Source organism: Neofelis nebulosa, chromosome 3, assembly GCF_028018385.1.
Source record: "Neofelis nebulosa isolate mNeoNeb1 chromosome 3, mNeoNeb1.pri, whole genome shotgun sequence".
In the NCBI taxonomy this organism is placed as follows: Eukaryota; Metazoa; Chordata; class Mammalia; order Carnivora; family Felidae; genus Neofelis; species Neofelis nebulosa.
Window position 1 is genome coordinate 141,780,027 of NC_080784.1, and position 26,803 is coordinate 141,806,829.

The 26,803-nt window shown below is 36.2% G+C and overlaps 1 protein-coding gene across 3 annotated transcripts in view; it reads left to right on the forward strand.

Annotated features, from left to right (window-relative positions):
* ANTXR2 (ANTXR cell adhesion molecule 2) overlaps positions 1–26,803 on the forward strand; it is a 151,293-nt gene that overhangs the window by 88,078 nt on the left and 36,412 nt on the right. For all 3 annotated transcript variants that reach the window (XM_058722148.1, XM_058722149.1, XM_058722147.1), the window contains 4 exons: positions 1,848–1,892; positions 2,741–2,833; positions 8,819–8,986; positions 9,542–9,622. In XM_058722148.1, coding sequence (XP_058578131.1) covers positions 1,848–1,892; positions 2,741–2,833; positions 8,819–8,986; positions 9,542–9,622 — 387 coding nt within the window. The remainder of the gene's footprint in view (positions 1–1,847; positions 1,893–2,740; positions 2,834–8,818; positions 8,987–9,541; positions 9,623–26,803) is intronic.

Consider the following 26,803-nt stretch of genomic DNA (forward strand, 5'->3'; position numbering starts at 1 on the left):
AAATTACTAAAGAGAACCAAAATTTTATATTGCTGATAAAATAAAATTGAATTAAACAAAAGGGCTAAATAGAAATAACAGCATTGTTGGTAGCATTCAAAGTTTTGAATAAGTTAGAGATTCAGTCAAACTGTCAAATGACTGTCTAGTTACATCTATGTGGAGACTGGATCTATCTGAAATTTAGATCCAAACTAAAACTTGAACAATGAAAATATTATTCATAAAGAAAAGTAAGAGTCGGTTCTCTCAACATTATCAATAGCATTGCATATTAAAAACCTTTCACTATGGAAAATCTCAAACATATAGAAAGAGAAAGTCTAAAATAACGAATTCCCTCATGTCTCTTTCACTCAGCTTCAATTGGTTCTCAATTTATGGCTAATTGTATTTCATCTATAATCCCTTCCACTTACCCATCCCAAATTTTTTTGGTGAAATATCAGAATCCTATCATTTAATCTGAAAAGTTTTCAGTATATATCTTTAGAAAGATGAACATTCTTTTAAAACATACCCATGACTACAGTAATATACCTAAATAGTAATATAATTCTTTGATGATATTCATTTTCAAAATTATTATTTTAAACTTCTTAAAAAATTTAAAACATAATTGAAATATTTGACATTAAGGTGAAGCAGTTATATTTTCAAACAGTTTTTCCTCTTTGTCTAGAGACTTGGAAGTATGTCTAAATTATCAGAAGCCACCGACACTTGGTCAGTAATTTTCTATCACGATGGTGTGAAAGTCTAGCTACCCCAGTACTGGTAAAGGTCGTTTAGATTAGATCTTAGGCTTCATTTCTATCACATAAAGAATCGGCCATACACAATGTCATGAAAGAATATATTGAGTAATGATTCACAGAAAAGGCATCTTCGTTAAGAATGCCTGTTTCTAGCTTAAAGGGTGCGGAAAGAGAAAATGTTAATTTCCCCGTCATCTCTTCCAAAGCAAGCTAACTTGTGCATTTTAAATTCATGGAAAAGTCAATGAGTCATAGAAGGAAGATGTTGCTAGTAAATTCCTGCTCTGTTTGAAGGGGCATACTGTAATCTAGTGAAAAGCGGTTGCATTTTGACATTAGAAGAACCATTCAGTGAAACTTTGTGCAAGGTATTTGACAATTTTTGCTCTTGTTTTTCACCTGAAAAATGAAGCTACTAATAATTCTATGGCCTAAAGCTAAAAGGAATGAATGCATATGAAGGAGTTTTGTAGATCGTTAGGTGCTTTTTATCTAGTGCTGCTTAACAAACCACTCCACAACCTAGTGTCTTCAAGCGACAAGTTCTGTGGAAACTGGCTCAGGCTAGGAGATTCTTACTCTGGGGTTCTCTCATGTGATTGCGGTCTGGTGGCAGCTGGACTGGAGTCTTCTGAAAGCTCAACAGACCTCCAGGTCTGAGAGAGCCATGCTTGGCACTTCAGCTGGGATGGTTGGCCAGGCACTTCTCTCATTACCGAACCTTTCCATAAGGTTATCCTGGGCTTCCTCCTGGTCTGATGGTCTCAGGATAGACTTCCGACATTAACAGCAGGCTTCCTGCAGAGTGCGTGTCCCAAGGAAGAGGGGAGTGGAAAAGCTTCTTTTGACCTAGCTGCAGAAGTCACATGGTAGCACTTCTACTTCATGCTAGTCAGTCAGAAGCTAGTTACAGGCAAGCCTGTATTCGAAGGGAGAGGCATATACATGGAGAAGCAAGGATCACACGGCACTACCAATATTTCATTAGCACTACCACGTTATGTTATTTAATCTAGTTATTTATATACATCTTTGCCGTCTCCTATGCCACCAAAGTTTTTACATTTGATTTTTTTTTTTTTTGGACAGGTTATCAAGGATCCTCCTCCACCACCACCTCCTGCACCGAAAGTGGTAAATCAGTGCTTAATAAGTGATGTGGATATTTTTTCTGTATTCAGATACTATCCCCAAATATGATCATTTACTTTGTTGTTAGACAACTGTGATACCTGTCATTGACTTTTGAATTTATGAAAATTCATTGTTATTTTTCATCTTCTTATGACTTCTTTCATGTGCTTGAGGAATAGAACCTTCAAAAAATGACAAATATAGCCTGGCCATGAGGATCAATAGTGCATAGAAACTTACTTTTCTTTTTATGTCAATACATCAATAGTCCGGATGTAACTCATAAAAAGTTGTAAGATCCAAGCTGACGGTTTAAAGATGCTATTCCTTTCTTCAAGATGATTCTTACTTTTATATTCCATTCTTTGTTAGCCAAAATTGAGTTAGTATCATGAAATATGGAAGGTAGTGGTATAGTGCATTTTCAAAACTTTGCAACTGCCTATCTTTTTAGTACAAATTTTGCAGTTTAACTTCAACATGTATGTTGATATTTTAAATGATTATTGAAATGCTGTTCTAAAGTTAGTGTCTTTTTAAATATGAAGTGATGTATAGAACTGGAAAAATAAATGATGCTCATAGTTAGGGAGCAACTTCTGGTGATCTGGTGAAATAAGGGAGATTCCTAAAATTGGAAGGGCAGGAGTCTTGTATTCTGTAGAATTCCACTTGAAATTTATGCATGTAAGCATAAGTACATCCTCATGCCCTCTACATAATTGTTACCACATTTCTTTCATGTCAGTGGCATTATTTGGAAGAAACGTTTAAATGTGAGTTATTCTGATGAAACAGTATTTTAAGAAATTAATTAAACCCGTGTTTAAAAACTTGTATCTACCCAGGAAGAAGAAGAACCTCTGCCCACCAAGAAATGGCCCACGGTGGACGCTTCCTACTACGGTGGCCGAGGGGTTGGAGGAATTAAAAGAATGGAGGTTGGTATCTTTAAAAAAGAAAAAAAACCCAGAAGCTGCTAATCTGAACATGTAATTCTAGAACTATTAAACCATGGAAACTGTGCTTTTCACAATTTAATAATACCGTCCAATTTTATTTAACACTGGCTCTTTTTTGGATATAATTTTTTTTTCTATGGGATCATCCTGGCCATTTCAAAACCATTCAAGAAGAACTGACTTCATTTAGTCAAAGCATCGCATTGATAAGATGTTTGAACTCTAAAGGGCAAAACAAAGTTAGGGTTTTTCTCACTATTTTGGAAAAAATTACTGCAGACAGCATCAACTTTGTAGAAGCCAGCCACTTAAAGTTGCAACAATGCTTTTCTTTGAAAAGATCCAATAGTTATGTACTGTTTAGAGATAAAAATGTTAAAATATTCAGTGGTATGGGTATGACCTTATCACATGTAAGGAAGCACATTTAGGCTTTTTTTTTTTTAAGCAGCTTTTAGTTACCACTTATGAACAATTGTAATTAACTTAATTTATTTTTTTAAAGTTTACATTTTATTTTGAGAGACAGAAACAGACAGGGTGCACCCATGAGCAAGTGCAAATGAGCATGAGTGGGGGAAGGGCAGAGAGAGATGGAGAGAGAGAGAGAGAGAGGGAGAGGGAATCCCAAACAGGCTCTGTATGGTCAGCACAGAGCCTGACATGGAGGCTCGAACTCAGAACCCATGAGATCATGACCTGAGCTGAAATCAAGAGCCTGATGCTTAACCGAATGAACCACGTAGGCACCCCCATCATAGTTAATTTTAAATATCACTTACAGAATGTATTGAACTTTTAGACTGGCTCAAATTGAACTTTAATATTATATCTTCAAAATGAAATGTGGTCTTCTTGCCACCACAGAAATAGTTCTCAAGGTGATAGCTTAATTAATAATAAGCCATTATTGCCAGCACTGAGCCCTTAGCAACAGTGTAGACAGGCCAGCATCCCACCTCAAGGAACAGTTGGAGGAATTTTGTCATTGATAGGCTGACTTTATTATGAAACACAGATCCTGGCATATCTTCCTTATTAGTTACCTTTTAACTTTACTTCTTGATAAGAAGGAGTTTTTATGTGCTCTGCAATTATTGTGTATCTCCTACCACCGTATCTGCCTTGTCGTGTCACTGCCAGCAAAAACCAGTAAGCCAATTAGTAAACAACCTCACAACGGTTGCAGTTTTCTCTTTTTATACTTTTCTGTAAAATTCAGATTCCCTAGGAGGGTTTCCCCTTTTCAGAATAAATTTCAGTATTCTTCCAAAGAAGTGGTTACTCAAGCCATCTGATAGTGATTCTCACTTTCTTGACCACATTAGATGTTAAAGTAATGCACACTTTCCATAAAAGCATGCCACTTTATTGCTGAAATATCCACTGAGACAGGTACGTCATTGCTAATAAGCCATGGAAAAAGGAGATGCGGGAAGCCATTAAGTTTGTCTTTTGGAGGAAATAGTGCGTATGTGTTTTCTTGTGAGTGATTGAGAATATCAAACAGTCCACAAGAACGTGGCTATGCTAGCTTTTGTTGCCTGTCACAGAACCAGGAACATTTCCTTCTGCTTACTTTTGTTGTGTCATTCAAGGCTTGGAGGGGTGGGGAAGGAATAGACTATGTCATCTAATGTATATGAAAAATAAACTTGGAGATAAAATAGTTACCTCTGGATATCCTAATATTGTCTATCTCAACTTATTTTTAGCTTATTTCACCTCATTCCAAAATGTGTGTGTAAAAAAATGTGAGCAAGGGGAAAAATGTTTTGACAAGACATACTACAAAATGTTAGTAGATTTCTCTGGATGGAGTGGTTTTCAGTTTGTGCTATGTATTTCCCTATTTTTCCTAACTCATTTGATAATGAGCGTGCACTACTTCAGAGTCAAAATAATACATTTAATTCTATTTTGAAATCCACACATATAAAATACCACATGACCGTGAAATACAGATATGCTAGTAAGTGAGCCTTAACTGAATAATGTTCTTGCTGAAAAAACGAGGAATTATGCCAGATTTTTGTGAGTCCAATATTCCAGTGTACCAAAGATTGAGATCTCTTTCTAAAGGGGAAAAAAAAGCATACACATGAGCTCCTGAAGGGGTCCTGAGTTAAAAGGAATAATATTGGTTTGTGATCAGGAAAGCCAAAGGCTCATGCACGTTCTTGAGTAACTCACATTTCAAGTTCTAAGAGTTATTAACTCTTAATATGTGAAACGATATTGCCTGTCCTTTTCAGTTTAAGAAAACTTATGAAAAGGACCCACTTTTAATGATTGGGGTGCATTTTAGCTTTGGACAATTTTGGCTACATTGTATAGGGTATTCCATCCATAGGGTATGTAGGTATATAGGGTATTCCATACATAGGGCAAATAGGGTATAGGGATGGAAATGGGAATGAGAAAAAATGAGAAAGGAAATGTGAACATTACAAAAGGGAAACAATACATAAAAATACACAATAAAAATTGAATCAAGAATTAAGCACCATGAAACTTTCTCAAACCTGATCTTATTTAAACTTAGGGAAAATAGAAAATTTAATCTGTTTTAAAACCATGCCTATTTAAGCCTGGAAAGTATTTTCCTTAAAAAAATACCTCTAACTAGGAAAAATAAATGGAATTCTAGAAGTTATGTGCACATCTGAATTACAGAACAAATCTTCATAACTAATGTTATTTTAAGGCAGGATAGGGATTTTACATAGATTTTTTTTTCTTACCCTTCCTTTAAATTAAATATTTAAACGTTACGGTAATGGCAATTTGCAGAACGCTGGAACTGAGCTGATGTTAATAACAGCTGTTAGCACAACTGATCCACAATACCTAATGACTTCAAATGTGTGTTTCTGCCAATTCAGCGTGAAACTGTTTTTGTTTCTTTTCTCAATTCTAAAATTGCTCCTTTATGATACAACCTCCTAGTCATCCAAATATACTCTGGCAATTATGGAATTTTATTGTTTATTATGAAAGCCAAGTAGAGTTGGAAGGATTTAGCTATCAAGCTTGCACTTTTTTTTTTCCATAGTAAAAAAGCCAGGTATATTAATTCTGCTAAAGTTCCCTTTAGCAATTTATTTGTGTGTTTTTTTTAAATCCTTTTTTGACTATCTTAAAGTGGTTAAACTAAAATATTAAAATTTATACAACTAAATGTATATATATTTGCTGGCATACCTTGTTTTATTGCACTTTGCTTTATTGTACTTCACAGATACCGTGTTGTTTTTTAGAAACGGAAGGTTTGTGGTAACCCTGCATTGAGCAAGTCTGTCAGCATCATTTTCCCAACAGCATTTGCTCACTTTATGTCTTTGGGTTATGTGTTGGTAAATTCTTGCAATATTTCAAACTTTTTCATTATTATTGTATTTGTTCCGATGATCTATAATCAGTGATTACCACTTGCTAAAAGTTAAGATGACGGTTAGAAGCTTTTAGCAATAAAATATTTTTACTTAAGGTACATACATTGCTTTTGTAGACATAATGTTATTGCACACTTAATAGACTACAGGACAGTGTAAACATAACATTTATATGCACTGGGAAGCCAAAAAATTCATTTGACTCATTTATTACACTATTTGCTTTATTGTGGAGGTGTGGAGCCAAATGCGCCATATCTCTGAGGTTATGCCTGTAATTGCTTGGAGAGTTTTAGGAAAAATCTATGAAGTATTTCCTAATTTTAGACTTTGAAATTGAATGGGAATTATTTGTTTTGTTCTTTGTGATGATGGTGACGATGAAGGAACAGTTACTTTAGGAACTAAGGATTCAACTAATGAATTTCCTTTAGACCTCAGCAACTCTACTTCACAGAATATAGTCTTCTAATAGTTGAGTGTCTAGAGATACATTGAGTCAGAACTCCAGTTCAACAACCTTCTTCATGTTCTTTATCTGAGAATGGTGCCAGTGATAATTGGAGAATATGATTACCATTACCTGTAAGATACCAACTGTGAAAGCGAGCCTGGAGAGCTGTGTATGTTAAATCTATAAGTTCTGAATAGATCTAACCTTTATCTACTTACATTTTTAGTTTGAATTACTTTTCTGAGTTATGACATTCATTTGTTTACTTAACTGTGTATATTTTTTTGTTTTCTTTTTGTTTGTTTTTTTTTTTTCCCTTAAAATTGAGACTTCACAACTGCCAGAATAATATCCTGGTTTTAGAGGGTTTTGTTTTGTTTTTGTTTTTGTTTTTGTTTTTTTAGCTCAGTTTAGCTATATTTAAAGATTTCATAAGTTTTAGTTTATCTAGGTGAAGACACTGTGATTTGAAAGAGAAGGTCATTTCTCTGGAAAGAAAACCAACTACCTAGCTCTAAAGGTTTAATGGTGTTTAAAACAATTTTAACAACCTCATAAAGAACATTCTAGTACCACTGATCACACTGAAAGATACAGATACATTTTAATGACTCAGCAGGGTCTACTTGAAGTTGAAAGCCTGTTCTAAAATTGTAGTAAAAAAGGTAAAAACATCTAAGTAAGCCTTATCGAAAAGCCATGAATAGTTCTTCCTGTGAACAGTAATCATCTGTATCCCTACCCACTAACTCAGGTCATTAAAATGCTTTAAAAAGTGCCTAATTTTTTTTTTTTTCCTTTGTAGAAATCATTTAACTCTGGTGAATCAGTGTGCTCTGGACAAGGCTTCATATTTCTTTTTAGACCTTCACTTATCTTATCCTTATCATCTTTGTTAATGTCCTTGCTTTTTGTAGGACTTCTCCACTGCTCCTGGTTGGACAAAATCTTTCCCCAGGAGTCACATCCTATTCCCATACCTATATGGTGGTAAAGTTTAGCTCAGATTTAGCTCTTAATTCTTATTCATTGAAGAATAAAGAAAATAATCATTTGACCCTATAGTTTTTCAATGTCTAGAGTTTTCAGAGAAGGAAATACCCTAAAATTTGTGGAATTCTCTGGTGCCTCTGAATTTTTCCTTTCAAAGCAGTCTTTTCAGATTTGCCTTCCTCTCAATGAAGAATTGACCTGTCAAATAACCATACCCAAATGAGCATCAGAACTAAAGACTAAAAGCTACTTTACAAAGTCAAGTTTTACAAATTAAAGAAAAATCGTATATAATGATTTTACATGTACAAATATTTTTTAAGAGACTTTTTAAAAAATGTTTTTATTTATTTTTGAGAGGAAGAGAGAGAGAGAGACAGTGTGTGAGCTGGGAAGGGGCAGAGAGAGAGGGAGACACAGATTCTGAAGCAGGCTCCAGGCTCTGAGCTGTCAGCACAGAGCCCAACACAGGGCTTGAACCCACGGACTGGGAGATTATGAGCTGAGCCATAGTCAGACATATAATTATTTTATTTCTAAAGTCTAAATGTTAATATCATACTTTTTGATTTAGGCAAACTTGATGAGAATTTTGGAAGGAACAACTTACTCCTTTGTATAAAATACAAAGTTTTTTACAAAGTTGTAAAATACATGTAAATTATATTTGTAAAATTCAAACCTATTTGAAAGGTACTTATTTCAGACTGTTTATGTTCAAATCCCTGCCCTGCCACTTGCTAGCTGTGTGACTGTGGACATATCACTTAACCTTTCTGTGCCTCAGCTTCCTCATCTGGAAGGAAAAGAATATAGTACCTATACTGTCTATTCCATTGCATTCTTGTATGGCTTAAATGCAAATTGGCACATGGTAGCCATTCAGTAAATGTGAATTGTCATCATCATCTCTTTCCCCCAGTGCCATCAGTACATATGGGTACGTATTTAGCTAGAAGAGGAACATACCTAATATGGTCTCAGAAGAGGATAAATTGAGAGTTAGTATACTACTCATCTCTTTACTCCAAGATGGTGAGCCAAAAGACCATCTACTAAATAAGAGGTTGTTCTTCTAGGACACTATATGTCTGATACAAGTATTTCCCCATTGTTTTGAAGGTCCGTTGGGGTGATAAAGGATCTACTGAAGAAGGCGCGAGGCTAGAGAAAGCCAAAAATGCTGTGGTGAGGATTCCTGAAGAAGTTGAGGAACCTGTCAGGCCTAGACCACCTCGTCCCAAACCCACGTACCAGCCTCCTCAGACAAAGTGGTACACACCAATTAAGGTAGTTGTTTAAATTTTGTGTGATTTAACTGAGAAACCGTAACTAGAGCAAATGTGACTTCTTCAGCTCCCCCAAGCTCCCAACTGTCTGAAGGAGGACCAAGGTACATCAAGTAGCAGACATTCATCATACATTCTAACAACTGAATGCTTTCTCGGCAATAAGAACCTCCATTTTTAAAATTTTTTTTTAACGTTTATTTATTTTTTTTAACGTTTATTTATTTTTGAGACAGAGCATGAATGGGGGAGGGTCAGAGAGAGGGAGACACAGAATCCGATACAGGCTCCAGGCTCTGAGCTGTCAGCACAGAGCCTGACGCGGGGCTCGAACTCACAGACTGAGAGATCATTACCTGAGCCGAAGTCGGACGCTTAACCGACTGAGCCACCCAGGCGCCCCAAGAACCTCCATTTTTGTTATTATTTGTTTAATTTAGTAAAGAAAGGAGAGAGAGACTAAGACTTTACCTTCTTCATTGTTAACTGTTCGTTTATTTAGTAAGTAGAGGTTGAATACGTCCACTAAGAATTTACAAATCATGTTTCCCTTTAGGGTCGTCTTGATGCACTCTGGGCTTTGTTACGGCGGCAGTATGACCGGGTTTCCTTGATGCGGCCTCAGGAAGGAGATGAGGTTTGTATGTGGGGATGTTAGGAAAGAGCGGAGTGCTTGGATCCGTATAATGAAGGTAGGGAAATAATGATCAAAAAGAATTTAAAGCCCTCATCACACTTGAGGAAGGAATCATCGTCTTACACAAGTTCCTATTACGTAGGGTGCTTAATAAATTATTTTCTATTGTTGCACTATATTTGCAAGTCAAGGCTCAACACAAGTCCCTTCTCAAGTAGTATGTAAAAATTATGGCCTATTGTACACATACTTTCATATGCCCACTCGTTGCTTCAGCCTTTGACTTGGACGACATCACATTCTGAGGTTTTGCAAGGTGGGAAGGACAGACTGAGGACTGGTAGCAGACATATGTCCTAGCAGACTAGGACAGACTGAGGATCCTTTCTCTAGCATCTACCAGCAGAGAGGCCCAGGGAACATAGGTGAACTTCATTCACATCAACTTCAGAGGACTTTAGGTTCATTCAGGTTTGATAGGCTATTTTTTTTTAGATGAATGATTAATGACACTAATATTTATTTTACAGTGCCAAATTAAGTTATGTTTAGTGTTATATATTTTAGCTTGGTGCTTAACGTACAAAAACATCTAAATCTTTAAAATTTTACTTCTAGGAAAATGGGGGTCATTTTAAAAACCTCTGAGCTCAACTATTTAGGAAATACAGTTTGAGACTTCTCAACAGATCATTTACCCTTTGCTTGGACCATAGGTAGAGTGAAGCAGGTGGTTTATGGAACAACCTCATTCGTTTCCAGACCACTGTAGTTAATAGAAAGTAAACTCTATTTACTCTTTAATATGCCAGCCTTTCACTGTGTGTGTCTTAAAATCATTGTTGTTCATCTTCTTAGTTTTCTGTTCCCCAGATTAGACATTAATTTATTTGTTTAATAATTTTCACCTGTAAAAGTCTTGGGTATTGTGATAGCACTAAAGATGTATTAGCTGACAAAAGCAGGCAGTGGTTCTAACATTCTTGCCAATACTGTATATATTCTTTTCACTCTTATGATTAAAATTTAGTTTTGTCTTTCATCATTTCTACTAATTCTGATTTAATTCAATAGTTTTTGAATTATATATGTGCCTTAGTAATGACATCAGGTACTAGTGAGGGGTAGATACAAACTGTAGCCTTTGCCCTTAAGAAACCTAAAACTTGTCTGGGAAACAAGACAGCTAGGAAAGAAATATTTATTCCAGAAGGTGATCTGAGCCACAGTATAGGTAGTTATCAAGTACTCTTGAGTGTACAGAAGGAAGAGAGATGAACTCTTTCTGCAGGAATTTGGGAATGCTTCTTCAAAAATATAGGTCTTCTATCTTTAAATATGAATAGGATTTCAACAGGTGGAGTTAGGTGGAATGAGCTTTTCCATGGATGAAACATCAGGAACAAAGTCTCTGAGGCAGCCAAGAGCACAGTAATTCGTGGCTTACTAGTCTGAGGGTTGGGGATTGAAACCAGAATGATAGGTTGGGAATAGAAGAGAAGAAATCTTTTGAGATTGAGCACAGTAAATATTGTTATTGATAAGGCCAACCATGTGACTCTGTGATATTTGTGCCAAAAAAATCTACACCAATCATAAGGCATACATAATCATAGTACATGTTGGGTCAACTTTATAAAATACTGTACAATAACTGAAATACCTGTACATCTTTTGACCCCAAATGTCCTGTCTTGTTCTCTTGTTACCCATGTCCTCTCCCCACCATACTTACTACTCTTCAGATATGTTCAGTCCATTTCCTTGAGTATGCACACTCTCTCTTGCTTTCTTTTTTTTTTTTAATTTTTTTTTTAACGTTTATTTATTTTTGAGACAGAGAGAGACAGAGCATGAATAGGGGAGGGGCAGAGAGAGAGGGAGACACAGAATCTGAAACAGGCTCCAGGCTCTGAGCTGTCAGCAGGGCTCGAACTCACGGACTGTGAGATCATGACCTGAGCCAAAGTCGGACGCTTAACCGACTGAGCCACCCAGGCGCCCCATCTCTTGCTTTCTTAACTCCAGGTCAAATAATATTATCCAGAAAATAATATTTAATTGTTTATATGAAATCATGATTGCATGGCACCATGGCAATAATCTGTATGGACATTCCAACATCCCACAAATTTGATTTTAAAAAAGAGAGCAACAATATTTCTCAAGTTCCAGTACCTTTTAACCTTTAGAATATCTTTCATTTTAGAAATAAAAGTGATTCACCTAGTAAGAAAATGATCTAGAGGTAGAAATAGAATTAGGATATGGAGCATATTTTGCACTGCTAATTTTGATGTACATTTGTTGTAGGATATTAAAATGGGATGATTTGCTTTGGTAAGGCTTTATTTATTCATGAGAAGCAGACTGGCTCACCATTACCTTCTACTTACTATGGCTAGTTAAGCCCTCAAAAGCTAAATGGACTGAACTGTACAATTTTCACCAATTCAGTGTATGTAGACATGGTTTGTCCCCCAGGATTACATGGAGTAGAGAAAATTTTAAATTTAGGAGATTAAGATATTCAAATGGGAGAGGCCTCCACTCCTCTGGCTATTCTTCATGTTGAATACTCCAAGTAGGCCAGAATAGAATCATTGAAGGAGTAAATTAGTCTTGGGAGGTTTTTTTTGATAGCTTAAAACCATACTTACTAGTGACTGGATGCTGTAGCATGTGGATGGGTAAAATCCTATCTTCAACTTTACTCCCCTGAAGCCAATCAGTACCTAATTAAACTCAGACTACTCAAAGTACTCATGAAAGGCTTGATACATGTGTGTGTACAGCACACATGTATACAGTAAAGACAATCATTGTCCTTCCAAACTGTTTATTACTTTTATTTCACATCTATTTTCCCATTAATTTTTCCCATTAAATAATAGGGAATTGGTAAATAGTATTGTATCAGCATAGATATATTGATTCCCACAAAAACCGTTCTCATATCAAATAATGCATTGGAAAAATGTTATTAGCTAGTCAAGGACAATCTTTTTAAAAGAAATTTTCTTATCAACATACAAATTGGTGAAAAAAATTGCCAATAATTTTGTTATTTTCCTGTGCTCATAAAATCTTGTGCGTGTTTACCTTTGATTATACTTCTTAGAAGTATTTGTACAATGTCATACGAGGCATGTGTGTATATATGGGCAATTTGTACGTTGTAGAAATTAAGAAGACTTTTGGAAAAATTGTCTAGTCGTTGGAAATGGATAGTTTGTTTCATATTGTCAAGGAATAAGCAAGAATGGTTTCTCATTTGTGACTTTTAAAGGAAATAATAGTCTCTTTAAAAAAAAAAAAGGCAAAACAAAGTTAGCGCTGCTTGGGAGACAATAAAACAATTGTTTTCAGGTTGTGGCTGATGGTTCCAAAATAACAGAACCAATGCCTAGTCAACAGCACGTTTTCCACCTTGGAAAACAATCTTGTCGTTTATTTATAAGTTGTTTACTGCAGATTCTGCCTCTTGAGAGTTTAGTTTAATAAACAAATCAGCGTACGTAGAACTAAACCCGGAGTCAAGCACATTTACTCTGCAAGTCCCGTCACGCTGAATTTCAAGCCAAATGTTCTCCTTTTATGGCTCCGGGGCCGCACCGGGCTCATTTGCAGAAGAATTCACTGCTGAATTGAAGTCCTTGATCAAGTAATTGAAGTTCAGGCATAAAGTATCAAAGCGGCGCGAGAAATCTCTGGCCCCGTCCCTCGTTCCCGCTTGCTTTCCGCGCCGCCAGCTCCTGCGGAGGTGGCGGGGTCCGCGCACGGCGCACAGACCAGGCACGAGCTTTGATTGTGGCTGCAACTCCTCTGAGTCATGAATGTTTCAGCGCGCGGCGCGCGAGGTTAGGGCCGCGCGTCCAGGTGTAAGCTAGCAGGTTGTCGCCGACATCTGTTTGCAGCAGCGGCAGCGGCCTCCCCAGCCCGCAGCGAGCGGCCGGATTGTCAGCGGAGGTAGTTGAGAGCGGCAGAACCATTTTGGTCTCACACTCGCTGCCTGGAGGCCTGAAACACCAAAGGTAGGAGTGGGGGTGGACACAGCTGCGCTCCCAAACTTGCCTTAGGCACAAATAAAGAGATCTAATGCAGTTTGACTCCGTTGCGGTGGGGAGACGAGGACAGAAAGCCACTTCAGAGACAACTTAACGCTGCAACATCTGCCGCCAAGTTTCCAGGGAGTGACGGGGGACAGCAGGTACAGATTGAAGTCTCCACATAAACAACCTCCATTAAGCCATGGACTCTTTTGAAGGGCCTCCATCAAACATGCTGGAGTCCGCAGCAGGAGTTTGTTTGGTTTTCAAAGCGGTGTTTTGTTTTTGCAATAACAAGGTAATTTATAAATGATGCATTACCACGCGTTCTCCTTTTTCATTTGAAAAGTTAGAGTTGGAGAAGCAGAAAGGCAAAGAAAGAAGAAAGCGCGGCACTAGTTTTGGAGTTGTTCCACAAACCAATTAAATCTCCAAGGAGCTTCTTGGCTGTGATGGAGGTTATGTTAACCTTCAGACCGCAATCCCTCATTCACCAGTAAGCAGACATAAATTTATACGCTGCAATAGAAGAACCCTGGTAATAGTAACACCCATAAAGCGCATCCACTCTTTGCTTTTAAACTTCTGTCATGCGGCTTTTTACTACTTGGGGTGAAATGAAATTAGATTTTTTTTCAGATGGATGTAAATTTTTAGCAAAGCAAAATTGAGAAAATTCTATTCGCTTTAATTTCCTATTTATAAAAGACTTTACTTAATGCCTGTAGTTGGATAGTAAAAATACAATTGTAAGTCAAAAGTAAGAAGTGCATGTTCAAGGAAACATTTTTCTTTCTGAGGGGTTTTTCTGCTCTCCCACCTAGATTTAGCCAGAGAAAAATTCAAGAACGTGTATACTTTTCAGTGGCAGTATTGCAAAAGCTCATAGTTGTGCACACACTCATGTGACGTAATTAGAATTGGTTTAAACATTAGTGTGACAAATAAAGCTCCAGGGTACAGTAAGATAATATTTTATGGTAATGTAAACTGTTATTATTAATAAAGTTTAGGCCCCCTCACCTGAGGAAATACCTGCAAGGCTACTCTGAGATAAAGAAAAGGTGCTAACTCAGAGGTATCCTTTGGAGTGGGAATAGCCAGGGAACAATGGCCTAGGGAGACCTGTTAGACTGTGGCAAAGTTTTCATCAGTCAGTAGTGAAATAAGCAACAGAAGTGCGTAGTGAGTTTCCAATTAAGCTAAATTTATGCTGAGAGGACTTTTATTAATCGTACAGATATAATTTTCAGTTTTTGAGATGATTGATGGTAGCTGCTTTAAAAGACAAAGTCCATTTTGACAGAAGCCAATGTCAGTCCTCCAATTAAAAAAAAAAAAAATCTGCAGGGAAAAAGAATCTCTGAGAACATAGATAGCACAGGCTCATTTAAAAGGCACCAGAGAGGGGCGCCTGGGTGGCTCGGTCGGTTGAGCGTCCGACTTCGGCTCAGGTCATGATCTCGCGGTCTTTGAGTTCTAGCGCCGAGTGGGGCTCTGTGCTGACTGCTCAGAGCCTGGAGCCTGTTTCAGAGTCTGTGTCTCCCTCTCTCTCTGCCCCTCCCCTGTTCATGCTCTGTCTCTCTCTGTCTCAAAAATAAATAAATGTTAAAAAAAATTTTTTAAAGGCACCAGAGAAACCTGATAACCTCAATGGCAAATGATTAAGGCTGGACCTCTGATGTTTATATCTCTAGTTCTAGATTTACGTTCACTCCTCTGCCTGTCCTGCATCTGCATTCTCAAGTTCAAAACAAACCGGCCTCACTGTCTTCAATGGCAGCTTCTTCAATGATCCTAACCTCCTGAGGATCGCTGTGAAGTCCATCATGCTTACAAATCCCCCAGTGCTCAGTGCTATTATTAAGTCACTTCATCTTCAGACTGAATAGCATTTTGGTAGCAGAGATTTTGTGTCACACTGCCTTTAAGTTCCTCATCACATTTGCAAAATGTAGACCACTTGTGGGTGTTTATGAACAGATTGAAGCCTTCACTCACATGATTTGAAATTTCAAATGTTTTCAGTGCTTGGAAGTATGCAGCTAATGACTGCATTTTTACACTTAGTTTTTAGGTTCCATCTTAATATTTTGTGTCATATAGCTGGACTTTGCAATCAATTTTAAGTGCTATAAGAAAACCCTTTATTTTAGCCTGAGTCATTAAGTCCATACTATACACAAAAATGCCCCTGGGGCATTGAGGAGGGCACCTGTTGGGATGAGCACTGGGTGTTGTATGGAAACCAATTTGACAATAAATTTCATATTAAAAAAAATGCCCATGGTACTTCCAGATCTTTTCTTTTTTTGAATTCTTAACTCAGAAAAATATTGAGATATTTTAAAACTCAGATATTTACCTTTATCTTTGTAAGGTCTGAAATTTTACGTGATCCTTTAAACTAATTATGATGTGATATCGCTGGGAAAGAAAACCATCAGATTTTTCTACCCTCTTTGTTATCACCAGTGTCTTTCATTCTTTTTATCTCTTGTCTTAATATTTTAGGGCATTCTGAAAATACCTAAAATGTCCCGTTTAAACTAGTAGAAATAATTTAATTGGTTTATATACATTTGAAAGATAAATTTTTACTAGAATAACACAAGATAGACCTGCCATTATTACTACAATCCCACTGAGTAAGTGTATATATGTGTGTGTGTGTGTGTGTTTACTGTAAATATTTTTGTGTGTATACCTATAGAACATATTTTCTCTGTGTGTATGACATCAGCTAATGCTTGTTTAAGTAGAAAATAACAATTTCATGAAATAGAGTGCTTTTTTGGATACCATTTCTTAGCGTAAATAAAACTATCTCTTAATTATGTGTATAAGCTGACAAAAGTGTTGACTTCAGTTTAGTTCTCTAAAGTGAAATATAGAATATGTGAAATGTAATGATTTAAATTATACAGGAAGATTTATTTTTTCAAAGAAAGTATAAATAAAATCTAGATACTTACTTGGCTTTTTAACCCCCCAAACCAGGCATAATTTGTATTTAGTGGCCTCATACATATTTTATGTATCAACTTATAAATAAGTTTAGGTAGAGAGATTTCTTGGTTAAAATTGATCAACAAGTTTTTGATTATCAAGAGGCAAAAATTATTATATTAGCATGAATACCCTCCTTCCAAAGCAATGTGCTGATTTTAGAAATAAACTTTTTTTTTTTCATCATCCGTGAGCCTTGGCACACTAAAACAATACTTTAAAAATACCAAGAGGGGCGCCTGGGTGGCGCAGTCGGTTAAGCGTCCGACTTCAGCCAGGTCACGATCTCGCGGTCCGTGGGTTCGAGCCCCGCGTCAGGCTATGGGCTGATGGCTCCGAGCCTGGAGCCTGTTTCCGATTCTGTGTCTCCCTCTCTCTCTGCCCCTCCCCCGTTCATGCTCTGTCTCTCTCTGTCCCAAAAATAAATTAAAAACGTTGAAAAAAAAATTAAAAAAAAAATACCAAGAGTTAATGTCAGTTGTCTAGGGCTAAATACATTATTTTCTTAGGCTTAATATACAGCATTGCTGTTGAACATCTTGAGGACATCAATTCAATCATCCAGCTGGGAGCAGAAATGTCAGCACAGGTATAATTTTTAACTTCTCTTTTTTACCGTTTTGAGTACTTTATGTATGGCCTTTTAATAATTTTAATTGCAGAAGATTAAGTATATTTAAGTAAATCATATAATTCCTAATGATTTACAAAAATGTATATTATTCTGCATATATTAAATATTAAGTTTTCAATTTAGAGCTCAAAGGACACAGTCCAAGGGGTGGGGGGAAGTGCATCATTTTTGTAGACAGTTTATTATTTTACCAAAGCACATTACGATGGTGCCTTTATGTCTACCAGAGCCCCAATTTATAAGTTTAGTTTAAGGAGAGCTTCATAACTCAGTTAAGGAAATTGGCTTGAGTAGGAAGCTTTTATAGTTCCCTTATTCTTTTTCTTTTTTTTTTTTTTTTTAACGTTTTATTTATTTTTGAGACAGAGAGAGACAGAGCATTAACAGGGGAGGGTCAGCGAGAGGGAGACACAGAATCTGAAACAGGCTCCAGGCTCTGAGCTGTCAGCACAGAGCCCCACGCGGGGCTCGAACTCACGGACCGCGAGATCATGACCTGAGCCGAAGTCGGCCGCCCAACCGACTGAGCCACCCAGGCGCCCCTCCCTTATTCTTAAAAAGGAATTTGTATTAACACATTATACAAATGTATATACTTTTAAGGAATGTCTTTTCTTGCTAAATATCTTTCATTTTTATTTCTAAATAAAATACTAGTATTTTTATAATAATACTTCTAATCTCTAAGTAAGTCCTTTTTAAAATTACTTCACATAATCTTTGTATTTTCCCTTAATTCTGCCCTGAATCAAATCACAACCTCTAACACTTGAAAAACTTAAAACTTATATAATTTTGAAGTATAAAATAAAAATGATTTACTTTTCAAACTCTGCAAGAAGTTGTTTAAGAATACCAGTAGACATTTGTTTACCATTGTATGACTTTGGCTTAAAAATTAATTCTTTTATTTCAAAGGGTTATGAGAAATTTCTTGTTTATTTTTCTTTTTGCTTTTTTTTTAATTAATGAGACTGGGATGGTTTTTACAAACTTGTTCCCATTTCAAAGCGATTTTATTCTCTGATATACCTCATATCTTTCTCCTAGAGAGCTCTTTTCATTTAAGACTGTGGAAAAAAGGAATGCATCTAATTTCCTAAACTTTAGATTCCCGTAATGTTTCTTAGCAAGCAGGTTAATGTAGTGAAAATAATATATATTCTATTTATATTTTAGAGTCTTCTCCAGTACTAAGCACATTTTGGTTTGGGGTCAAAATTAGATGTTTTTTTTTTTTTTTCTTAAATCAAGCACTGTTTCCTGCTTACAATAAATTCTTCTATTAGAGCCATTTCCTGACACTAATGATATCTTAACAAAGAGTTTATAATGAATTCAATAAATTTTATTCAAATAGCATTAAGATCTACCCTAATGAGAATTGGCTATACACACACAGGAATATATGGTTTTGCAATTATACACACTGATATCATATTATATATCAAATCATATCTGACTTGCCTAACAAAGTAAATCTGTAAAACATATTTCAATGAAGAATTCAAATAGGACATCTATATATATAGTGTAGAGATAAAAGCTCTAGAGTTAAAAGTGTTTATTCTCTGATTTCTTTCTCTACATCTTTCATTTTTCTCTCTTCTCCTTCCTCCTAACTTTTATTGGTTCCTCAGGTTTAACCTTTAGTCTCCTGGTATTCTCACATCTCACTCTTCTCTAGAGATCCCATGGACTTTCACTGCTTTGCTATCATCATTAAGTACATCATTTTTAGTCGGTTCCTTCCTCTCTCCTAAATTCTACTTGCACATCTCTGAGAGCTTATATGAATTTCCTCTTGAATGTTCTCTTGTCACCACATCATCTGTGTTCACCTGGATTTCTACTGTATTCTTTATGTATGGCTTTCAAATTATAATTACCGTATAACTTTTCAGTCTGTTCATCTCTGCCCCTCACCTGATGTATCTCAGCTGAGGCCCAGCTGACTTCATGATTCCCACCAATGCAGTGAGCACAGTCAAGACTTTAACTTTCTCATTCTGGATAGGAAGTCCTGTGCCAATAAATCACAATATTTCACTATAATGTGCACAAGATATTGAACAGAACTGTGTGTATTAATGTCTCTTAGTTCTATTATAATTGATGAAAAATAAAGATGAGCTGTTGAGGAATATATGCATTAGACTCTAGTGACTCTTGAGAGACACATCATTTTGACTTTGTACAATTTCAAAGCTTTTATTATCACGACTTATGATTTTAGGTTCATGATTTTTCCCCTGAGACTATGGGACTACAAAAATCAAGACACAGAGCAGTTAGGAAATTTGATAAATTTGAATTATTTCTTATAAAGATATAGCTGAGGATGCTGATACATAAAAATGTTATTTATATGGTGTTAAGATTTATCATTTTGGATGATGATTAACTTTTATAATTAAATCTATTAAACATTTTCTGAGTAATAAAAGCATGACACAATCTTTTCCTTTTAGGTGGAATTCTGAATAGATGAAGGCTTGTAATTTTTATTAATTCTCTTTATCAAGATACGTTTATTATTTTGTTGCTTGCAGCTGCATTCTGCTTATTTTTTTCTAAAACAGATTTAATCTTTGTTTCATATTTGATCCAAGAAGAGTTTTCAGTGATTGGGATTCTTGTGAAGCCTGTATTTGTCCCAGTGAAATCATACATTAATGTCAATCTCTTCCATAATCATCTTTCTGCAGGGCTGTATGTGGCTTATGCTAGCCTCTGAGTTCAGTTTATAGAAATGCTGGCTCTTCCCAGCAAACAGAGAGAAGGGAGCTGCTGATTGAATTCAGTTCCTACTCTCCAGAAGAGGTGTGATGTCTTTATCTATCCTCTGAATCCAGATTTATGAACTAGTCCTGTGCTCTTAACTAGATTAGTTCCTTTTCCATTAACCGCTTAAAGTAGGGCAGAGCTGTCTGAGCTGTTGGTTGTAAATTTGCTAATGTCTACTTCGTTAATCTCAGATACAAAAGGCAACAGATAACAGGAACAAAGTTTTAGGACCCTGTGTTTTCACAGCCTGAAATGAGCGTGGAGTGGTCACAGGAATGAGAAATTAGAGATAGGAAGGACTGCTACATTGAAGAAAAGGGAATGACTTCTGTCATTAATCTTAATTAATTGCCAAGAGTTTTAAATCTGAGTTATTAATACTGAAGCTTAGCCCTTAATACACTGTTCATACTTTGGCATCAGATGCTCTTTTATGAGATAAGAGGTTTAGGACGGGAGGGGAGGGAAGTGGAGAGAAGGGGAGAGAGGGGAGGGGAGAGAAGGGGAGAGAGGGGAGGGGAGGGGAGAGGAGAGGAGAGGAGAGAGACTTACATAAATATTTTCATTTACATCTTTCAAACATTTCCCTGGGTTAATATTCAGGCCTTCACCTTTTGACAGTTACTGTAGGGCAGTTAGGAATTATAGACAAGTAACAATAAATCCAAATAAAATCCCTAGGTATAGCATCAGCGGTAAATCTGAATAATATTACTTTACTGGTTACCAGCATACAAAATACTTCACTGAAGACGACATGTCAGATTATGGGCTGAGATAGAAAGAGGGAGGATCAGGAGCAGAAAGAGGAAAGGAAGAAAGAGGAAAAATAAATGAAAACTGGGGGAGGAAAGATGATTCCTCTTAAGCACATGTGGGCAAAAGGAGGTTCAAGTGTTTATTTATTAAATAATAAGCTGCAGATTATATGTTTGTAGGGCTTCCTGCTCTGCTGGACTTCAATATGGAATGAAATTGACCCTCAAAATGACTAAGCCATCTTCTTAAAATCTCTTTGTTTTTCTCCCCCTGTGGCTGTTCCATTCATATTTGTCAGGTTAATCTCCCTTCACTATTAAATCTATGCTATTATTCTGTGATACTTTTCAATGTGAAATCACAGCAAACTGTATTCATTGTATTTTGTTTGAAAAACGGCTTGCAATTCTTCCAGAAGAACTCCTTAAAAAGCACACAAGGCTCGAAATTTAAGAACATGATTTCAGTCTTATGTCTCATGTTCTTCATGGTTTTTGGACAAAATAAAAAAAAAACAAAAGGGTCTGTAATGAAAATATGCGACACGCTAAATCCATTTAGTTTCTACATGTATATCTTACTTCTGATAACTGTGAACTCAGTTTCAGTAGAAAGTTGTCATCAGTGGCTTGAATATTATTGTGTGCAAATTTGAAATCCCAGATTTGGCTGTGAGACATATGTTTATTCTTTGCAGCAAAGTTTCCTTTTATGTTAGCTTTAAATGTAAATAGGGGAAAAATGTGAAAGTGAAATAGTATTTATTTTATGTATTCAGCTATTTATTTTGTACCGAGTAATTATTGGAGAGACAAGCAAAAATCTGCAGGTGTCAAGGGTTTAGATTTTAATTTATAGTCCATGGGGAGCCAGTAAAGGATTGGAGCTGGGCAGTAACATAAATAACATTAGAACTGGGCTCTTGGAAGGTTCTCAAATAAATTTGTGACATGACTAGAGATAATTTGTGTTTTCCTGTATGGCTTAGCCTTGCTTTCAATGTTTTTGTCTTTGAATATAATCTTTCATCATGAGTCACAAAAAAAGACTTGTATATAAATTTTGATATAGAAGGTGTGGTGGATTGTCAAGTCATCAAGTGGTTTCTTGGGTAAAGTAACGCTTTTTCAATAGGAATCCTATCTTTTGTTCTTGTTGTTGTTGTTCTTGGGTGGATATCAACTTAGGTTTATTAGCTACAAAAAAAGGAGATTCCTGGCTTCAGATATTTTTCTTGATATTACCAAGGCTCAGGCTTGTAATACCGATAGATAAAAATGCATGTGTGTGTTCATGTGTACATATGCATATATATGTGCGGTGTTTATGTATCTAATGGGGGTGACAGTGCTTTGTACTTGTTGAGGGTGCTCTTAATTTCAGGAAGGAGGAAATCTTTCATAGGATAGATTCAGAACTCAAATTAGCTAACTGTCATTGACTGCGTATTATGTTTTACGTATGTTCTGTATATTCAGTTCCTCACAGTCCTAAGAGTTGGGTGTCATATTATTCCCATATTACAGATGAAGAATATGTGACTCAGAGATATTTATTTTTTTTTAATTTTTTTTAACGTTTATTTATTTTTGAGACAGAGAGAGACAGAGCATGAACGGGGGAGGGCCAGAGAGAGAGAGAGGGAGACATAGAATCTGAAGCAAGCTCCAGGCTATGAGCTGTCAGCACAGAGCCCGACGCTGGGCTCGAGCTCATGGACCGCGAGATCATGACCTGAGCCGAAGTCAGACGCTTAACCGACTGAGTCACCCAGGCGCCCCGACTCAGAGATATTTAGTGAATTTCCCAAGGTGACATTGCTGAAAAGTAACTGAACTTAGATTCAAACCCAAGTTTTTTTGATTTCTGGTTCAGTGAGCAACTCCATTGTGCCGTGCTGTCATTTTACAGTGCAGCACTTTATTTTTCTCCCTCTTTCACTCAATAACAGACTGAATGAAGACTATTATACATGTAGGAAAGTACTTTTAAATAAATTTCAATTTTGAGTCTGATTCTCATATGGAAATTATTAATATTGTATTGATGTCAACGTCAATAAGTCGTTTTGGAATATATACAGAATGCATGCATGTTCTATTTCTGTATATTATATAATGTACATTTAATTTTGCATGCATTTGTAAATAGAAGATAACATTTAGAAGTGGCAATAAATTCCATAGAAAGTTAATAAGCTGCATCTGTAAATAAAAGATAATATTTAGAATTGGCAATAAATTCTACAGAAAGTTAATAAGGATCTTTTGCATCATAAAGGACCTTAGAAGTTGTGTAATTCATCACCTTTCTATGCAGAAACTTCCCCTCCATTTCAGTTCTATGCCTCAGAAGGTAGAGCATGTTCAGAGGAACAAAAGGGATGAAATATCTGTGTATTCCAGGAACAGTTGTGTTCTAAGCTGGCACAAGAGCGTCAGAATTGGGGAAGTAAGTTATGAGAAAAAAGCAGAATTACAGAAGTTCTAACGCGCTTGGTGATGTATTGGCAAAATCACTACACTGGGAGTCCAGAGACTTGGATCTCTGTACTGTCGTTGATTAGCTTGAAGCCCAGCATAAATCTCCTCCTCTCTCTGGTCCTCAGTTTTCTCATTTATGTATAGAGAAATAAATGATCACAAGGATACCTTTGAATTCTTGCAGTCTGGTCTTTTTTTTCTAATTCCAACCAAGCCAGTTTTATGAAGACAGGGCTTTTCTCCAGAACGTAGTGCACTACCTCTCAGAGAGTAGGCTTTCATAATAATCTTTGATGAATGAAAGTTTGTGTAAGTAGAAAGTTTGATCTACTGTTTACAAACCTGTTCAAACTAATTTATACTTTTTTAGTAATTAGACATTTTGTCAGCCCATCAATAATTTTTTTTTTTTTAATTTTTTTTTTCAACGTTTTTTATTTATTTTTGGGACAGAGAGAGACAGAGCATGAACGGGGAGGAGCAGAGAGAGAGGGAGACACAGAATCGGAAACAGGCTCCAGGCTCCGAGCCATCAGCCCAGAGCCTGACGCGGGGCTCGAACTCACAGACTGTGAGATCGTGACCTGGCTGAAGTCGGACGCTTAACCGACTGCGCCACCCAGGCGCCCCAGCCCATCAATAATTTAATAATACATAGAAACAACCTGAAACTAATATAATACTATTTGTTAACTACACTGGAATTAAAATAAAAAATGATAATACGTATAAACATTTTACAAGTTACCATAAGAGTTAAAGAATAGTATATATTCCTCACAGTATTTTGAAGGATGTCTGAATAACTGTAACAGTATAATGATTTTAGATCCATAATATATATTTTGCTACTATTATGCTTTAAATAAATTGAAAATAACTGCATATGGAAGAAAGTAGAAAGAATACAGATTTAAGAGAGCAGCATAGTTAAATTTTATGCCAGTTTTCTGTCTTTATAAGACTAGTCTATTACTGCTTTTCTTCTTTCAAAATAAAAGAGAAGATATTTATGTGTGATATTGGATTATCTCCATTGTCGTTTTGATATGTTGCAATTTCCTGCATTGTGTCACAACTGCAAAGTAATTTCAACACAAAGTTTCTTTTATTTAATGCTGTTATAAGTAGTGAAGTACTAATGTGTTTCTGTCATTAAATATATATAGCTAACATGGAACCCTTCTCCCATTGGGTCACTGTGAAATTGATTTTCCAACTTGAGTTATCAGTAGTGGACAAATGTTAAATGAAAATCAATCATTTTGATTTAAATTAACCAAATACACTCCTTGTATTAAGTGGTCTTTTCCCCTAACTAGATGACAAATAACACTTTTGGTGACCTCTAGCCTTTGAAAGCTTTTAACATAAACCTCTAAGGACAATGGTTTTTATCATAGTTTTATTCTTATAGTAGAATTATTTTACTACTCTTGATCAGTTAGATAAAAACATATTTTAGATATTCTTTATATATTGAAAAATCCTGAGTTAATATTGGCCTCAAATTCTTAGATCTTTAATATTTCAAATATATATCAGAAATATTTCATTAAGGGGGCACCTGGTTAACTCAGTTGGTTAAGTGTCCGACGTTGGCTCAGGTCATGATCTTGTAGTTCATGAGTTCGAACCCTGTGTTGGGCTCTATGCTGACAGCTCAGAACCTGGAGCCTGCTTCAGATTCTGTGTCTCCCTCTCTCTCTGCCCCTCTCCTGCTCATGCTCTGTCTCTCAAAACTTAATAAACATAAAAAAAAAAAAGAAAGACTTCATTAAGAATACAATGTGGATATAAATAGCAACATGTTATTGGGAATTGTAAAGATGAAGACATGGAAACACAGCAGCATTTAGTAACCTTTAGCTTCTTTTTTTTTTTCTGGATCATAGATTATATGGTAATTTTGTTTTTAATTTTTTGAGAAACATCCATATTGTTTTCCACAGGCTGTACCTATTTATTTGCTTATTTATTATTATTATTTTTAACTGAAGTATAGTTGAGACATGATGTTATGTCAGTTTCAGGTGTACAGCATGGTGATTGGACCAGTCTATATGCCATGCTCCGCTTACCACAAGTATAGCTACCATCTGTCACCATACAGCACCATTACGGTACCACCCACTGTGTTCCCGGCACTGTGCCTTCTATCCCTATGACTTTAAAACAGGCAAAGATAGGGGCGCCTGGGTGGCTCAGTCAGTTAAGCGTCTGACATTGGCTCAGGTCATGATCTCATGGTTTGTGGGTTTGGGCCCCACATCAGGCTCTGTGCTAGCAGCTCAGAGCCTGGGGCCTGCTTTGGATTCTGTGTCTCCCTCTCTCTCTGCTCCTCCCCCACTTGCACTCTGTCCTCCTTCTCTCTCAAAGATAAAATAAACATTAAAAAAAAACAACAGGCAAAGTTAAAAAATCAGGAAAGACCCCAATGTGACATAGATCTTAGGTAATTATAGTGATGTTGGGACAGTGTCAGGATCCAAAACTGTGATGGCCAGCATTGAAAATCAAAACTTGAATAGACTTGATTAAAAAAATTGCTTAAGAATTTGGTTCTATGGAAGGCAGCACACCTCACCATCATTATTGATACCATCATTAATTTAAAAACCCAGCATTATTTATAGAGAAGCAGCTGTGTGCCAGGTACTGTACTAGTGACTTGTATATGTTGCTCTAATTTTCAGAGCAACTCACTGCAGAGTATGTTTATCCCCATTTTATAGATAAGGAAACTGAGGTTCAGAAAGGTCAGGTAATTTGCCAGAATCACACAGCTAGTTGGTGAGTGAGTGATATTAACGTTCTTTGAAATTTAAATACATTATTGGAGGAATTTGTTTGCCAATTAAATTCTACTTTATGTTTTAAAGCTAATTGGCCAATTGTACAGAAAATGCACCACAGTTTAAAATTCATTGTTTTAGTTGTAGTATATAGGCTCATGCATTGATATGAGAAGATCATACCAATGAAATTAAATTGAAAAGGCCAACAGAGACATGGGAAATACTACTAAACTATTTAAATAACCTAAGCATCACTAGTGACTATTTAAACATAAAATATTCAAAACATAAATATTAAGCATTTTAAACGCAGTGTTGTAAATATTGGGGTCAGAAAATCATTTGTGGATTGATTTTTGAGCATCTACAGATACTATACAAGGACCAAGGCTTAGGAACTATTATAAAACATATTTTCCTTAAAAAAAGAGAGCTAAGTAGTGGTAGCAAATAAATCAACAGGTTACTCTTTTTATTTTTTTTAAACTTAATTCCAGTGCAGTTATCATACAGTGTTATATTAGTTTCAGGTGTACAATATCGTGATTCCACAGTTATCACTCAGTGCTCCTCATGATAAGTGCACTCTTAATCTGCTTTACCTATTTCATCCATCCCCCCACCTACCTGCCCCTCTGGTAATCATCAGTTTGTTCTCTATA